The 14,845-nt window shown below is 34.6% G+C and overlaps 1 protein-coding gene across 7 annotated transcripts in view; it reads left to right on the top strand.

Annotated features, from left to right (window-relative positions):
* LOC124177258 (calcium/calmodulin-dependent 3',5'-cyclic nucleotide phosphodiesterase 1-like) overlaps positions 1-13,543 on the top strand; it is a 167,214-nt gene extending 153,671 nt beyond the window's left edge. For all 7 annotated transcript variants that reach the window (XM_046559426.1, XM_046559423.1, XM_046559427.1 and 4 more), the window contains 8 exons: positions 1,912-1,977; positions 5,052-5,301; positions 8,119-8,376; positions 8,841-9,010; positions 9,091-9,336; positions 10,281-10,510; positions 10,843-10,932; positions 11,035-13,543. In XM_046559426.1, the coding sequence (XP_046415382.1) occupies positions 1,912-1,977; positions 5,052-5,301; positions 8,119-8,376; positions 8,841-9,010; positions 9,091-9,336; positions 10,281-10,510; positions 10,843-10,932; positions 11,035-11,132 (1,408 nt within the window). In that variant the 3' untranslated portion in view covers positions 11,133-13,543. The remainder of the gene's footprint in view (positions 1-1,911; positions 1,978-5,051; positions 5,302-8,118; positions 8,377-8,840; positions 9,011-9,090; positions 9,337-10,280; positions 10,511-10,842; positions 10,933-11,034) is intronic.
* The last annotated feature ends 1,302 nt before the right edge of the window (positions 13,544-14,845 follow it).

Raw genomic sequence — 14,845 nt, 5'->3', positions numbered from 1 at the left:
TCATACGGTCGTTAAGAATTCACTACGGATAGAGACGAACGGTAGCGATGGTAGAATGAAAATAGAGTTTGATAACTTAGATTAGAGTCTTGCAATATTTTTGAATTCTCACGTATCGATGATTATAATAGAATGTTGTGTTTTATACGTATTGTAATAACCAACATAGTCGCAGAGACTCGTGACCCGGTACGCCAATCGATATTCACATGAAACATCGGTCGGGTATTTATCTTTTATAAATATCGGTGAAAAAAGTGGCTACTAATGAGACGTGAAAAAAAAATGTAACCGGTGAGCCTGCAAGAATGCAACCTGATTCTCACCTGTATTCTTTAGGAACTATGAAATCACGGTTGCATACTTGCAGGCTGAACGAGTGCAGTGTTGCGTGTAATTAGGCGGTAAACAAGTAGTAACAGACTTTTTTGCTGGCATAGCGATCGAAGGAAAAGGAAAAACTATAAAAGAATGTTTCGCAGTAAATTTGACGAGCCTAATGACCGTTGTTCGAAAATGATAATGAATATGTGAATCTGTTCAGCGTTTGAAAACTGACAAAACTCAATATCTCAATTTCGACCTCTGTAACTCTGCTTTCAATCGCCTTCAGAACACTATCGAAGTCGCCATAAGTAAAATTATAGCGTATCTAAATATCGTGTGTACACCCGTTAGAGAACCCAAATCAATATTCGTAATTTATAGAGGTTAAAGGTAGAATTAAAAAAAAAAACTGACAGCACAAAAAAAAAAAAGAACAATAGATTAGCCGCCTCCTAAGTATACTTATATATAAATAATAATTGATTTTACGTAGCTGTCACTCCTGAACTTTCAGTATTGTTATTATCATTATTATTATTATTATACACATGTATATGTCTACCGTCCATTTAATTGGTTTCATCACATCATATCGTTTTCGGTTTTTCTTTCATCCAGCATCTATTTCTATTGATGTTACCATCATTATTATTGTTATTGTTATTATACATACATACATTTATAGTCTGTATAATTACTCACGTATCGCCCGTCTCTCCGCTCCTCCCCATGTGCAATTTCATCATCGCCTGTGTTACCTATATAAATGAACCTACTTTTCACGTTATTGTGCAATGACAACTAATTTCTCAAATATCGTTTCTCGTTTCCTCTATAGCTGAATCTTTTCTTTTAATTTCCTTCTATACCTGAATCTTGTTGCATAAATATTAGAATTTTATCTGTGTCGTATTATTTATGTCTTGTGTAAGTAATTATCATACGTATATACATATATATGTAATTGTTCCCCTGTGTACAGCCTGTTCTTGGATTTCCTTGGATATGTCTGCCTTGTCGATCGTTGTGCCGAACGTTGTTCTGCGTATTTATACCTATCTTACACTTATACTGTACCACATATATACTATATAATGCAAATGTTTCATCCACACGAATTTCTCAGCTAGAACGCATGGAGAACATCTTGTGCAAATTATTGATCGTCTCGCCCACGAATCCTGATTTCGATATTGGATTAAGAAAAAAAAAAAAAAAAACACACACACGGTGTACAAAAAATACTGATACTCGGATTGACGATGTTAAAAAATTCTCTTTCATCTTTTTCTATTCTAATACATGCGATACTTATAACCATATTGACAAGGATTCGAAGGTGACGCGTGAGGGAGAAATTTTTTGGCCATATATATTGCACTTCATATTCGTGCGTAATATATGTGTTCGATTTGCCTCTACCTGCGTCGGATGTGGTAAAGTGTTTCTATTATTGTTGTTATTTTTTTTTTTTCTTTCTTTTATTATCTTCATTATTTTCTCTCCTCGATACAAAAGTGTGCTTTTATTATACCCATATATTATTCGTTGGATGTTTAACGGTTTGGTGTTTTCCAATTGAAGGGATCAGGCGGAGCCGCGCCAGGAGAAGACAGCGTCGCGACGCCAACCTGGCGCGCCTTATTGTAGGTTTGTTCCCATTTTCCAGTTTCTCCAATTACCAAGAAAGCCAAAGCCAAAGCCAAGGCCAAAGCCAAAGCCAAATTCAGAGCTTGCTCGCTGTTGAATTGTTTCCCCGTAATTCGACACTCTAAACACAATATAATGTCATATTAGTTTGCGATGCCGACGCTCCTCTTATCTGCACGAAACCCCTTTGGAAACCCTTTTTTGTACCATGTAATCGTTTAAATGGCGTACACCCTAATTTTTAATGCTGATTGCGCAAGTGTGTTTTATAATTATGTATTTTTGATGGGTTTTCTATTTCTTAGTTTGATATAACTGTGCACATTTTTTGACAGATTTTCGTGTGTGAAAGAATTTCACAAGAAATATTTGAATGGAATGTGAATGTCAAGTTTAAATATTAAGAAACCTTTTCTTTTATTTTTCAGAAAGATCACTGCTTTTAATCGTAGCGCTATCGATGAATATTTAACAATGTATTTTTCTTTTCTTTTTTTTTTTTTTTTTTAATCATTAAACATAATCTGAGCATTCTCTTTTTTTTTCGTTTGCATTTCTGTCAAGCTTTGAAATTATAATTAAGTAAATCGAACGGTAGTTTAAGAAAATAACGAAAGTAGGATTATAACAACGTCAATAATTAAGCTCGTGTAATTAATTTGCACAAGTATGTGTAAACTCTGGTGAAAATTAATGGTTATTATGGGGAAAAAATTTGTTCGATACTAATCTGGTAATCAATTAAGCAATGTCAATCACGTGCGCCAGCCGGATTAAATCCACAGTGATTTTGACAACTCGTATTCGATGATGGATATTATCATAATTAAAATATTTGTGATATTGATTATTGTGATAAATTTTGTCGTAATTAACGTGTGAATTTCAAACAGGCTATTTTGTTAATTAACCGGGATAATTAATGGAGAAGCAAATCGTTTCCTACCGCAAATTTAACCTCTTAGTAAACAATACTGCTTTTGTTCGTGTAATTGTACACTGGTATAACGCATGCGACGAATTATTGCCAACTGTGCAGATTCGCGCGATATTACAGTGAAATCCTTGTATGGACACAACGAGCTTTATATACACGGAGCGAAATTATAATTTCATTACTCGTTGAATATGAAAAAAGCTCCAGGTGTAATATTATACGAAGTGAGCGTACAGAGTTTTAACTATACGAGTCGAAACTAATTTCGCGCAAATTGTACATTCATGAAAGTTTCGTATTCCATTCGCTAGTTGATTTCACGGACCAACTTTGCCCATTTTATATTCTTTTTAATTTTTTTTTTTTTCTTTTTTCTTCATCATCAAACTTTTTTTCATTGCTCGATCTCTTTTATCATTATTGGCATTGTTAGGTTTTAATTCGTTTTTACTTACCCTGTTTCTCTCCCTCTTTTATAGTTCAGTGAATGCCTGTACATATATTTAGCGCGTTTCGTTTTACACTCTCGTTCAGATGACGTTGAGCTTTATTGTTCGACGGATTTATCAGTCCCAACCACGTGCTCATTCAAATATATGTATATACGATGAATAGAATACAGATCGTCGCCTCTTTACGTCAGTTATTATCGGTTGTGATTTACTTTTTGCCGTATAGAAACGCGTTTAGTATCGAATAACGCCGTATTGTCAGAATAATATAACAATGCATGTTATGTACGAAAATGATTCGAAATCACTTATCCCCTCCCCTCCCCCCCCCCCCGCCCCTTTGATTCGTTAGTAATAAAAAAATTTTCCTCTGAGAAATCCCCGCGGTGAGTTTTTCCTGGAATTTGATAAAGAATCTCAGATTAACAAATTCTCTTATATTTCTGTCCGCTCTTTTCGCAAATACTTGTTTTTCTCACTAAGTTTAATCCGTTTCCATTGTAACGCGAGAGTGAATAAAATATCCACTCCAATACGAGCATTAATTCCCATTTCCTCTTCCTCGTTTTATCAGACTCAAGTATTCTTCCATATTTTTATAATTTTTTTTTTTTTTTTTCTTATCCCATTTAATTCTCATTTACCAGCATTCCGCATGCGTACCGCGTTTTATAAACTCGTTGGAAAATCAATCGCGTAATTTCCGTTACCCTAAAACCTTACGCCAAATGACCCGTTACGGTTCTCGGATTAAAATGTTCGCATAAATTTATCTCCTTTCTTCTATTTTTCACCCAATTAATTCGATGCAGGATTAAAACCCGATTTGCAAGCTCGGGACAAAAAGAAAAAAAAAAATATAAAAATTGTCGCGATGTCGTTTGTTCCGCGTAATAAATCCTTTCGTACTTAATTTTTTCTTCTTTTTTTTTTTTTTTGTTTCGTTTAAATATTTTCCACAACAGTATCACAATCGATTCTGTATGTAAACATTTTTCTCCGATTCGTACTTTATAATGTACAAAAAAAAAAAAAAAATAAATAAAAATTGTTTTACTGATAAAAATTTATTGATTTCATACGCCACGGACGAAACGAAGCATCGAAGAAAACTATCACACGTTTATTAAGTTTGAGACTTTAGACTTTGGCATTTTTCCCGTAATTAAACAAAACGAATTAACAGGCGTATAATACAACGGCTCGAATTTGGAAAATGACGTAAAGCCAATGAAACGTTGATCGTGAATTCACCGTATTTGATTTCGGAACTAACGCACGTCAATCCACTTTGCACACAAACCGCGTAAGTAGAAATTGTGCCAGACCCATTTCCTATTATATACATAGGGGCGTAGTTTTGATTGAAAATATTAGATTTCATCTCCGGCAATACAATAGAAGCCGACATGTAATTCCGCGGTGCGGAATTATTATATAAAATAACTTGGAATAAAAAGCCCATTTAAACCATAGAGGAGAACGTACATCGAATGTTGGTCAGTAGGTTGATTTAGGTACGGTAGATTGGAAATATTTTTCTTTTACCATTGTCTCTTGGTTTGACATTGTTTTTATTATTCCTTGTTATTTTTTTTCTTCTCTTTAGCACTACAGCCAGTTAAATCTATCACTAATCACATTAAAGGTTGAAAATTAATTAATCGATGGTGTTAATTTGGCAGACGATTAGCGGACGAGGACGATGAGTTGTCAGAGGTTCAGCCGGACGCGGTGCCTCCGGAAGTTCGTGAATGGTTGGCATCTACCTTCACAAGGCAGCTGGCAACCACTCGACGTAAAGCTGATGAAAAGCCAAAATTTCGATCTGTGGCACACGCTATCCGGGCTGGAATCTTTGTCGACAGAATTTACAGGAAGGTTACCAATACCGCTCTCATGCAATTCCCCGAGGAGGTTGTCGGCGTTCTCAAGGTTGTTCCCAATACCGAATTTTTCCAATAATTACACCGCTCGACGCAAGAAAACAAAAAAAGAAGAAAATTATTTTTGTGCCTGGGTTGATTTATTCATTTTTCTTATTCGTCGTGCATTAAAACAATGGAAGAATATATACGACACTCTCAAAGTTTGCTTTCCTAGTCTTGGATAGAAATGACAACGATTTAATAATTTCGAGTTTTTGTGCATGGGATTTATCTACGTGATTATTATATGTCGAGTGACATTGAACAAATGATAATTACTGCTTTTCGAACAAGTTTGACTCCGCAGACAGGAGAGTGCTGTTTCAAAATTGAAGTAAATCTATGATTTTAATTATTCAGCTAATGAAAAACCGAGAGAATATTATGTTTGATTAAAAATTAGTGAAATGCGACACTGAAGTTTGTTTCATTGTTATTTACGATAAATGTTGGAAATAATAGGTATTTTTATTTTCTAATCCGAAATGTCGTTCTGGTTTCTATAAAAGCAAACTTTATCTAAGAAAACTGTATTTTCTTCTATTAGTTACGTGGAAGAAATCAAAATTCGACATCTAGAACCCAGACTCAAAATTTGTGCTGACCGGTGTAATATGTGTGTATTTGTTATATCTCTGTGCGTGTATGTTGTTTCTCTTTTTTTTCTTCTTTTGATCCTCGTTCGATCTTAAAAACAGTTTACCGAGGGTTTAACCGATCATCGATTTTTTTTTTAACGCTAATTTTCGATATTTCATTACGTGATTTTAAAAGATTTCACGTCATGGGGTTTTGGATCAAGTGGCGAAATGTTTGATGGATTTACAACAATTATAAATTATTCCGTGGAATTATGTTCTACGGGAAACTTCGAAGACGGTTAAGCCTTGGGAAAATAGGGTTTGAGGTAAAAAATCAGAATTGCTGATTAATAGAAGGACCGGATTATCGCATTTTCATAGACGTGAAAATTTTATTCTTATCATTCGCATGCCTAAAACAAAGCCGTAACGTCTGAAAAAAAGTTTTCTCATGAATTTGTGTTCACATTAGAGTATAAATGGTACTACATGAATTTTTATGGCTGTTTGGAAGTAACGAGATTTTTTGAGCTGTTATAGTTTGATTTTTGGGCGTGCGAATTATCCAAATATGGGAAGTCCAAGGATGGAAAATTGAAAATATGAAAAGTCGAAATGTAGAACGGCAAAATTGGGAACGATTCTACATTATCGATACGAATCCTGACGATTCTACAGTTCCGCTTTCTATCTTCAGACTTTTCTATTTTTTTACTTCCCCACGATTCGACTATCCGTATTTTAAAATTTTGTCGATTAAGTTTTTACTTCTTTAAAAATTCGATATCGTGGGCCCTTCGATTTTTTCATCTTTCGATATTTTTACCCCCAGCCCTTACTATCAGGTAAAACAATTAATGTAAAGCGCCCAAAAGTCGTGATGATTTGCAAGTTTCATTTTCTGCGTGGAAAAATTTGAAGCCAATAAAAAACCATATGTTTGCGAATAACGAAAACTGGTTTTCGATACAGAAATTAGTTAAAGCAAATCGTACAGTTTCAGTTTCAGAATTGCATTTTCTAAATTTTCACTCGTTTTAAAAACTGTAATGAACGTTACTTCAACACTGTTCAACGAATTTCAATGAATTATAGATTTCCATTTCGGTTCAGTAACTCGATGCATTTACTTAGAGTGAAAATAATAACGTGGATTAATACCGGATGCTTGCGGTTGAGTAAATAAGAAACTCGTAAAAGCGTAAAACCTGAGATCGTTGATCGCTGAAAAGATTGTTACTAATACGCGGGTACACGTGTATAATAATAAGTGGAAAGAAAATAACGAAGTAAATCGGAATGAGAAGAGGCTGCAGGCAGACGTACTACAAGGCAGGTACAATCGAACAAAAGAATATAAAGCAAGGGAAGTGAGGGTGCGTTGGTGAGTTTGAATTGAGAACAAAAAAAAAAAAAAAATTTCCAGAGCAAACGAGTCGAGGTTTGTAAAAAAAAATCGAACGAAAAAAAAGATAATACGCAGTGTTCCGGTAATAGCTTCCTTTTACTTATTTATATTCGTTTCGTTTCATTATTTTGTACGTGTATTTTAATGCGAAACTTACGTAAAAAATAAAAGAGAAAAAGCGAGAAAGAGAGAGAGAGAGAGAGAGTGAGAGACAGCGATCCTCGACAAACAAGCAAACAATGTATTGCTTTGCAGAGAAATCCGCAATTCCTAACGATAATAAATTCGCCTTGTTCAACATTCGAATTGGAGCGGGTTTTCTTCTCTTGACATTCGCGATTTCACCTTTGACAGATCAGGCAATTACCGGTGGTGTCGTTTGTTATATTGGAACGTCATGTCAGCGTAAAGGAAACCTCAGCTTTTACCAATATCCTCCAATTGTACGTACATCTGTCTGTCTGTCTGTCTATCTGTCTGAAGGGCAGCTCGTTTCGCCTCTAGAGGAAATGTAAATCTACGTTGGAAAGCTCGTACGAAAGTCTGCAGCTGCCACTTGACCCGGAAAGGGAGAAAGCTCAGGACCACTTGCATCCGGTTATTTCGCGCGCCTTGTCTGCCCGCGTTATTGCATATTCACTGTCATTCGCCAATTACCGTGAATCTCGGCTTCCGAGAAGCATTGCGATCAGCATCTTTGAAACGCTTCGTTTCGGTTCCTGAAGTTGAACTTACCATTTTTCGATGTCACACGATTTATCGGTCAATATTATAATACATTACCCTGGTCCTTCATATTTTTTTTTTGTTTTTTTTATCCTGAATGACAAAACAGACGCTGGATGATTGGTCATTCGACGTCTTCTCACTCAGCGACGCAGCTTCCGGAGCGCCGATACGGTACCTTGGTTACGATCTACTGAATCGTTACGGAATGATCCATAAATTCAAGGTCCCGCCGTCTGTTCTTGAAAGTTTTTTAGTCAGGATTGAGGAGGGTTACTGCAGGCATAGAAATCCCTATCACAACAATCTTCACGCCGCCGATGTCGCCCAAACCATGCACTACGTTTTATGCCAAACTGGACTTATGGTGAGTAAACATTCAACTACTGCCGAAACATTGATCCTTCTTCAAGCTCTCGTACATTTTTTGTACAATGAGCCAGGCAATACCATCTCACAGCGAATGGGGAAACTCAAACTAGAAATAATCAAACGGCCAGTATCAATTTCAAGATGGCCGCTGTTGCCTCACCTGCAGTTTTATTTCGGTTTTGAAATTGTTTCCGAAACTCGGTTGTTATCACTCACTGTTTCAAGTGAAACAGAACGATGGCAAGACTAAGTAAACGTAAGTTCGGTCTTATACCAAGTCCGAAAACTTGAGAATTAAGTCAACGAAATTCATTGGTACGCGTGACGCCATTCGTTCGCGTTATTGTCCTCTCTCTATTGCAGACTACATCCATCCATGATTCTACCTACAGAGAATGACAAGAAAGATATTTCGTATGGATAAATTGCTGGGGGTAAATTTTCGTTAAATTTTTGCAGAACTGGTTGACGGATCTGGAGATATTTGCGACCCTTGTCGCAGCTATAATTCATGACTTCGAGCACACAGGAACGACGAACAATTTTCACGTCATGTCTGGCAGCGACACGGCGCTTTTGTACAACGACAGAGCGGTCTTGGAAAATCATCACATATCGGCGAGTTTTCGGTGAGTTGATCAAAGTTTTGGGTTGTTTCTTGTTTCCGATGAGTTTGGAACAATATAGTTGGCTTTCGTTAAAATTTTAGGATTCTCCGCGAGGACGACTGCAACATACTACAGAATTTCTCCCGGGAGGAGTTTCGGGAGTTTAGATCGCTGGTGATCGATATGGTGCTCGCAACCGACATGAGCTTCCACTTTCAACAGTTGAAGAACATGAAAAATCTTCTCAGTCTGACCGAACCGACAGTAGACAAGAGCAAGGCCGTCAGTCTCGTTCTTCACTGCTGCGATATTTCCCACCCGGCAAAGAGATGGGATCTTCACCACAAGTAAACACTGATCTATCATGTATCTACTATACGTACTAGCACACTGTGCGTCTCTGTTGCTGAACGTTACGTGCCCATGCTACCAGCACACCTTTATATATTATTATCTTTCAAAGATTGATAGTTTTCCTTTCTTCGACCCCTTTTACATTTCAATGAGCCTTTCCTCGCACCTCTGACCTGCTCGCAACTCATCTCACGTATATATGCATACATATACATATTGCTGTATCCGAAACATTGATCCTTTTTCACGCTCTCGTACATTCTTTGAATAATGAGCTAGCTGATACCATCTCACCGTGAATGGGAAAACTCTCAATCTTCTTTCAACGCAGCACCTCACCTTGAGCGATATTCTAATTACCTGAAATGCATCTTCGTGAGATGGAGTTTTTATTCAAATCACATTGACTGACCTCAGCGATTTGCAAATTCAATTTACGACCCTCCGGTCTCGTTCGAGAATTCGGAATCATGCTTGTTACATTGATACTGTATTATTTTATCTGGCGATAAATAATGTTCGGCAACTAGGCGAGTGCTAGAAATAATCGGAACAGCAAGTATCAATTTCAGGATGGCTCCTGTTGTCTCACTTGCAGTTTTATTTAGGCTTTCAAATTGTTTTCTGCACTCGCCGGTTATCATTTACTATTTCATGTGAAACAGAACGATGGCAAGACTAAGTAAACGTAAGTTTGGTCTTGCACCAAGTCCGAAACCTTCAGAAACAAGTCTACGAAATTTATTAATAAACACGTGACCATTCGTTCGCTTAAAGTTTTCTCTCTAAGGAATACTTTTATGTTTTCTTTCTTCCAAAAATATTCTTCTCTAGCGAAGAACAAACTAAGATATTACTCAAAATAATTCTGATAACGTGATTTAAATGCTTATCCCAGAACTGATAACTCTTCATTTATGTTTCTTCGATATCGCAGATGGACCATGCAGCTTCTCGAGGAATTCTTCAGACAGGGAGATAAGGAGAGAGCACTGGGTCTACCGTTCTCACCGCTATGTGACAGGAACAACACTCTAGTGGCCGAGTCGCAGATCGGTTTCATCGAATTTATCGTTGAACCTAGTATGCAGGTCTGCAGTGACATGCTAGAGTCGGTTCTTGCGCCGTTGAATCCCAAGACGGACGTTCCTCAAGAATCGGACCCTGGTAAGCAATTTCATCTCAATTTTTCTCAACATCATTGACGCGATGTTCTTTTTATTTTTTTATTTTTTTTTTCATTTTCTCCCACCACCCGAAATTTCATAACACATAACCTCAATTCCATAGTTCTTATTTTACACCACAATATCGTGTTGATTTTTTGGTTTTTGCATGTAAGTCTCCGCCGTAACAAGCGCCTTCCTTACTTCTCGTGAATTTCGTCTTATCATTGTTCAATTCGCCAATAATTAGAATCCAGAGTACGAGTGTGATTGGAGCAATATGGCGTCACACTGGCTTATCAGCTGATCGTTTTGTTTGGTTTTAATTTTCAGCAGCCGGTGAGAATATGTTTAGAATTAAAAAACCATGGACCCATTGTCTTGCGGAGAATAAGAAGATTTGGAAAGAACAGGCGGCTAAAGGTAAGAAATTTTCAACCTCTTAATTAAATCTCTGTGTTCGCTGATCGTGCAAACTTGCAATGATCGATTGTTTTTATAATTGTGTTTTTTTTTCCTCCACAGACGCAGAAATCAGACTACAGAAAGAACAGGAACAGAAGGAAAGGGAAGAACTCGAGCGAGATAAGGGAAAAAATTCACTGACTACAGCCGAAGAGTAGCGGTTATGTACTGTATTATAAATGTCAGCGAATATAAATAAATAAATAAATATATATATATATATATATATATATATATATATAATACATGAATATGAGCGAATGAACGGGCGAATGAAAAATGATAAGTGCAATTGATTGATCGATGCTTTTTATGATAAATAAGCTTATAATATTGAACAAGGCGTTGATATAGCGTATAAATATGAATGTATATTATACGACGGAAAGTATATGTGTATATATGTATAATTTAACTACTCTGACAGACTGAGATCGCATATACTATAACATATTATACAATATAGGTATATATATATTATATTCGATCGTAGTTTCAGGAAATACTTATGACGCTATGTATGCAAAATACATATATAATGTGGTATATTATGTCTAGGTATATCTGTGTAAAGTTTGCACAACAGGTTGCACGTGAATTAGGTTATTTATAATTTTTGGGCATAAACGTTTGATATAACGATTCAAGTGTGGAATTACATCGGAATTACAGTTTGGTTGCACATATTCTGCGAAATATACTTTAAATAAGTTTCACGCAGTGATAAACTGATCATTTATAATCGCCAATTAATTATGCTAACTATGCAAACATTGAAACTGATGTCAGGAAAATCAATTCAACGAATTGAATATACCGAAAAATTTTGCTAAAATTTAACATGCCAAGTTTTCGCTAAAATGACTCTAAGGAGAAACAAAAAATTTTGTTAAATTGCGAATCTTTGCGCATAAATGAATCTCAGATCTTGTTCAAACTAAAATTTTCACTTTTTTAATCTTCTCTTTTTTTTTCAAATTGCTGGTTACTAAACTTTGCGTCAAATGAATTTACAAGCATTCCGCCACGTCCATTTTCCCCAAACTATTTTATCACTTTGAGAATTATTTATTATTGTATGTTGTTAAAAATCGTGCGGATATCATTATATGTACCTTGTTAAAAAAAAATGCAACCATGATGATGCATAGTTTAACAAAAAAAAAAAAAAAAAGAAAAAAAAAGAGTGACGTAGAATAAAAATGAGAAAACGAAGTGAAATTCGAACAAATAATATATTATACCTAACCGTACCAATACATAAATCTTACAAACATATAACTAATACAAATATGCGTAACTTAATTGTAATAATATTCTGATAAGAAAATAAACATTAACCCAGCTGGCCTGGCGCTGATTAAATTATATAATTGTACTGTGAAATTGCAGAAACAAAATGTGTCTAAAAAGAAAAAAAAAAAAAATTGATAATCTGTACATAATAAATGTATAACGGTGAAAAAAAAATCTTGCGACAAAGCTTTAAAAGATAGAAAGAATTATATAACGTACCTACACAACTATCTGTAGTATTTATTCTGTATGATTATGCAAATAAACGTATATATATATATACATATATATATATATATATATATATAGGTATATACTTATGCGTATATATGTATAAAAATATAATATGATTATGTAAATAAGAAACGGTAACAAAGTGAACATAGAAAAGAATAAAAAAAAAAAAAGAGAAAAAAAAGAAACAAAAGCAAAAACTCGTTACTCAAATAATTATTATTATTTATACTATGTACCTCTTGTGCTATATACCATACCTATGTAGGAGTGTCAAATGATTTATGGAATTTGCGGGTGAAAAATATTGTACATGTAAATTAGCCATACATATTATCCGGAGAATACACAATATGATAGATAATTGAAAGTAATAAGAAACCGTCTACAGAACGCATTATTATCTTTATTTACGTACATACCGATGTAATAATATATAACGTGACGTTATTACTGTATTTTATTAATTCGAGCGTACACCGCAATACTTCACTTATCCATGCATATTGTTGGAATCATTTTTTACTTACCTTTCTTGATGTTCTTCTTTTTCTTCTTATTATAAAAATAAGAATAACAAGAATAATAATAATAATGATAATAATAATAGTAATAATAGTAATAATAGCAGAATAATAATAACAACAACAATGATGATAGTAATCGTAATATGAATATGAATAACATTTCTTTCAATCACCTACGTAGAAAGAGCTACGACAATTTATTATGATAATAGGTATATTGCATAATGTGCATTGATCTTGAACTGCTATCGAAATCTGCAGCTTGCGCTCGTATATCTTATATATATGTATAAAATACAGTTTAGTATAAATATAACGTCGATTAATTAATATTAATACATGTAGTCCGTATATACATATGTATGGTAGATACGTATACGTGAATAAGTGATGTAGTACAAAGAAAGAATGATAATAGTAACGATGAAGGAAGAAAAACAAAAAAAAAAAAAAAAATACGCGCATATCCTACATATGCTTGGAAACTATTTAATTACAATATGGATCTTGAATTGTACACATATGTAATATATTTGTCACACGATCCGATTTTTCAAAAGACGGTCAAGTTTTACGTCTGTTCAGAAATGCAAAGAAGACCATCAGTTTTAAAAACAATTTAGCGGATATTAAATTCCGTACTTATAAATATTTTTTGAATTGAAAATAAAATTTCAGATTTCTTTGCACACACAGTTTATTTGCGGAATTTATTTGAATCCTTTTTTTTACTCTTTTTTTCCTTCGCTCTCTCTCTCTCTCTCTCTCTCTCTCTCTCTCTCTCTCTCTCTCTCTCTCTCTCTCTCTCTCTCTCTGTAAACGCACACAAGTTTTCTTGACCTGAATTTCGAAGGAACGAGAAGCGACTAGTTTATCAATAAAATAAAAATTCTAGTTTTTTCGTACGTAATTTTTCACTCAAAAACTGTATTTTAACCATTAAAACGCACAATACATATGTTTGATTTTTTTTAATTTAACATAACGTTTGCGTCGCTTGGAGTGTAGAAGATGTCGATGCACAATTTGTAAATTTGAACAAAGATTTGTCAAACATTGTATGGTAAAAAAGAATTGATACATTTTTTATTCACTAAAAATTATGTGCAAGATTCTAAAAAATTTCCAAATCTAAGACCAGCAAGAATATATATATACATAATATCTAATAAATTAAAATCCATATCCTAGCTCAGCTGCCTGCGTTTGCGCATGTTACACTGTTTCGCTCCGGTGCTCGATATGAGTCGCGTTAGAATTGAATTATATGATTGATTCGATGATTCGAGTATAAAAGAAAATAAGGATAAAAATTTTTAATAACGGGAGCTATTTCTCAGCTCCCGATCAATGACCGGGATTATAGCTTTATTACTTAGGTACACGCCAAAGGTTTTCATCGTCACGCCGTGGGTTGAATTCAGTCACGTGAACAGATGAATTTTTATTCACAAAAATGTATTTGTTCTTTACTTTACTGAATTCGAAACAATCAAAATATATTTTGTATTTTTTAATTGTATAGAACCCGCTTGAATAAAATAAACCTATCGTATTTGACATTAAAAGACAATTCGTCACAGTCGCTTCAGTAAATTTGAATTTCACGTGAATTGCAATTGAATTTTCAAGTTCGTTATTGAAAATTTTCGACAATTTCATCCCACGACGGACGATAGATACTGAGTCGCGAATTAGTACTTAGAAACCTTTAGCTGCAGATAAATAATCAATGTACGGTGTATATAACGATAAAATAGAAGTAATAATAATAATAATGATTCGCATGCCGTAATATAAAGTGTACCCTTTGG

Source organism: Neodiprion fabricii, chromosome 3, assembly GCF_021155785.1.
Source record: "Neodiprion fabricii isolate iyNeoFabr1 chromosome 3, iyNeoFabr1.1, whole genome shotgun sequence".
Lineage (NCBI taxonomy): Eukaryota > Metazoa > Arthropoda > Insecta > Hymenoptera > Diprionidae > Neodiprion > Neodiprion fabricii.
This window is presented reverse-complemented; position numbering and strand designations above follow the sequence as displayed.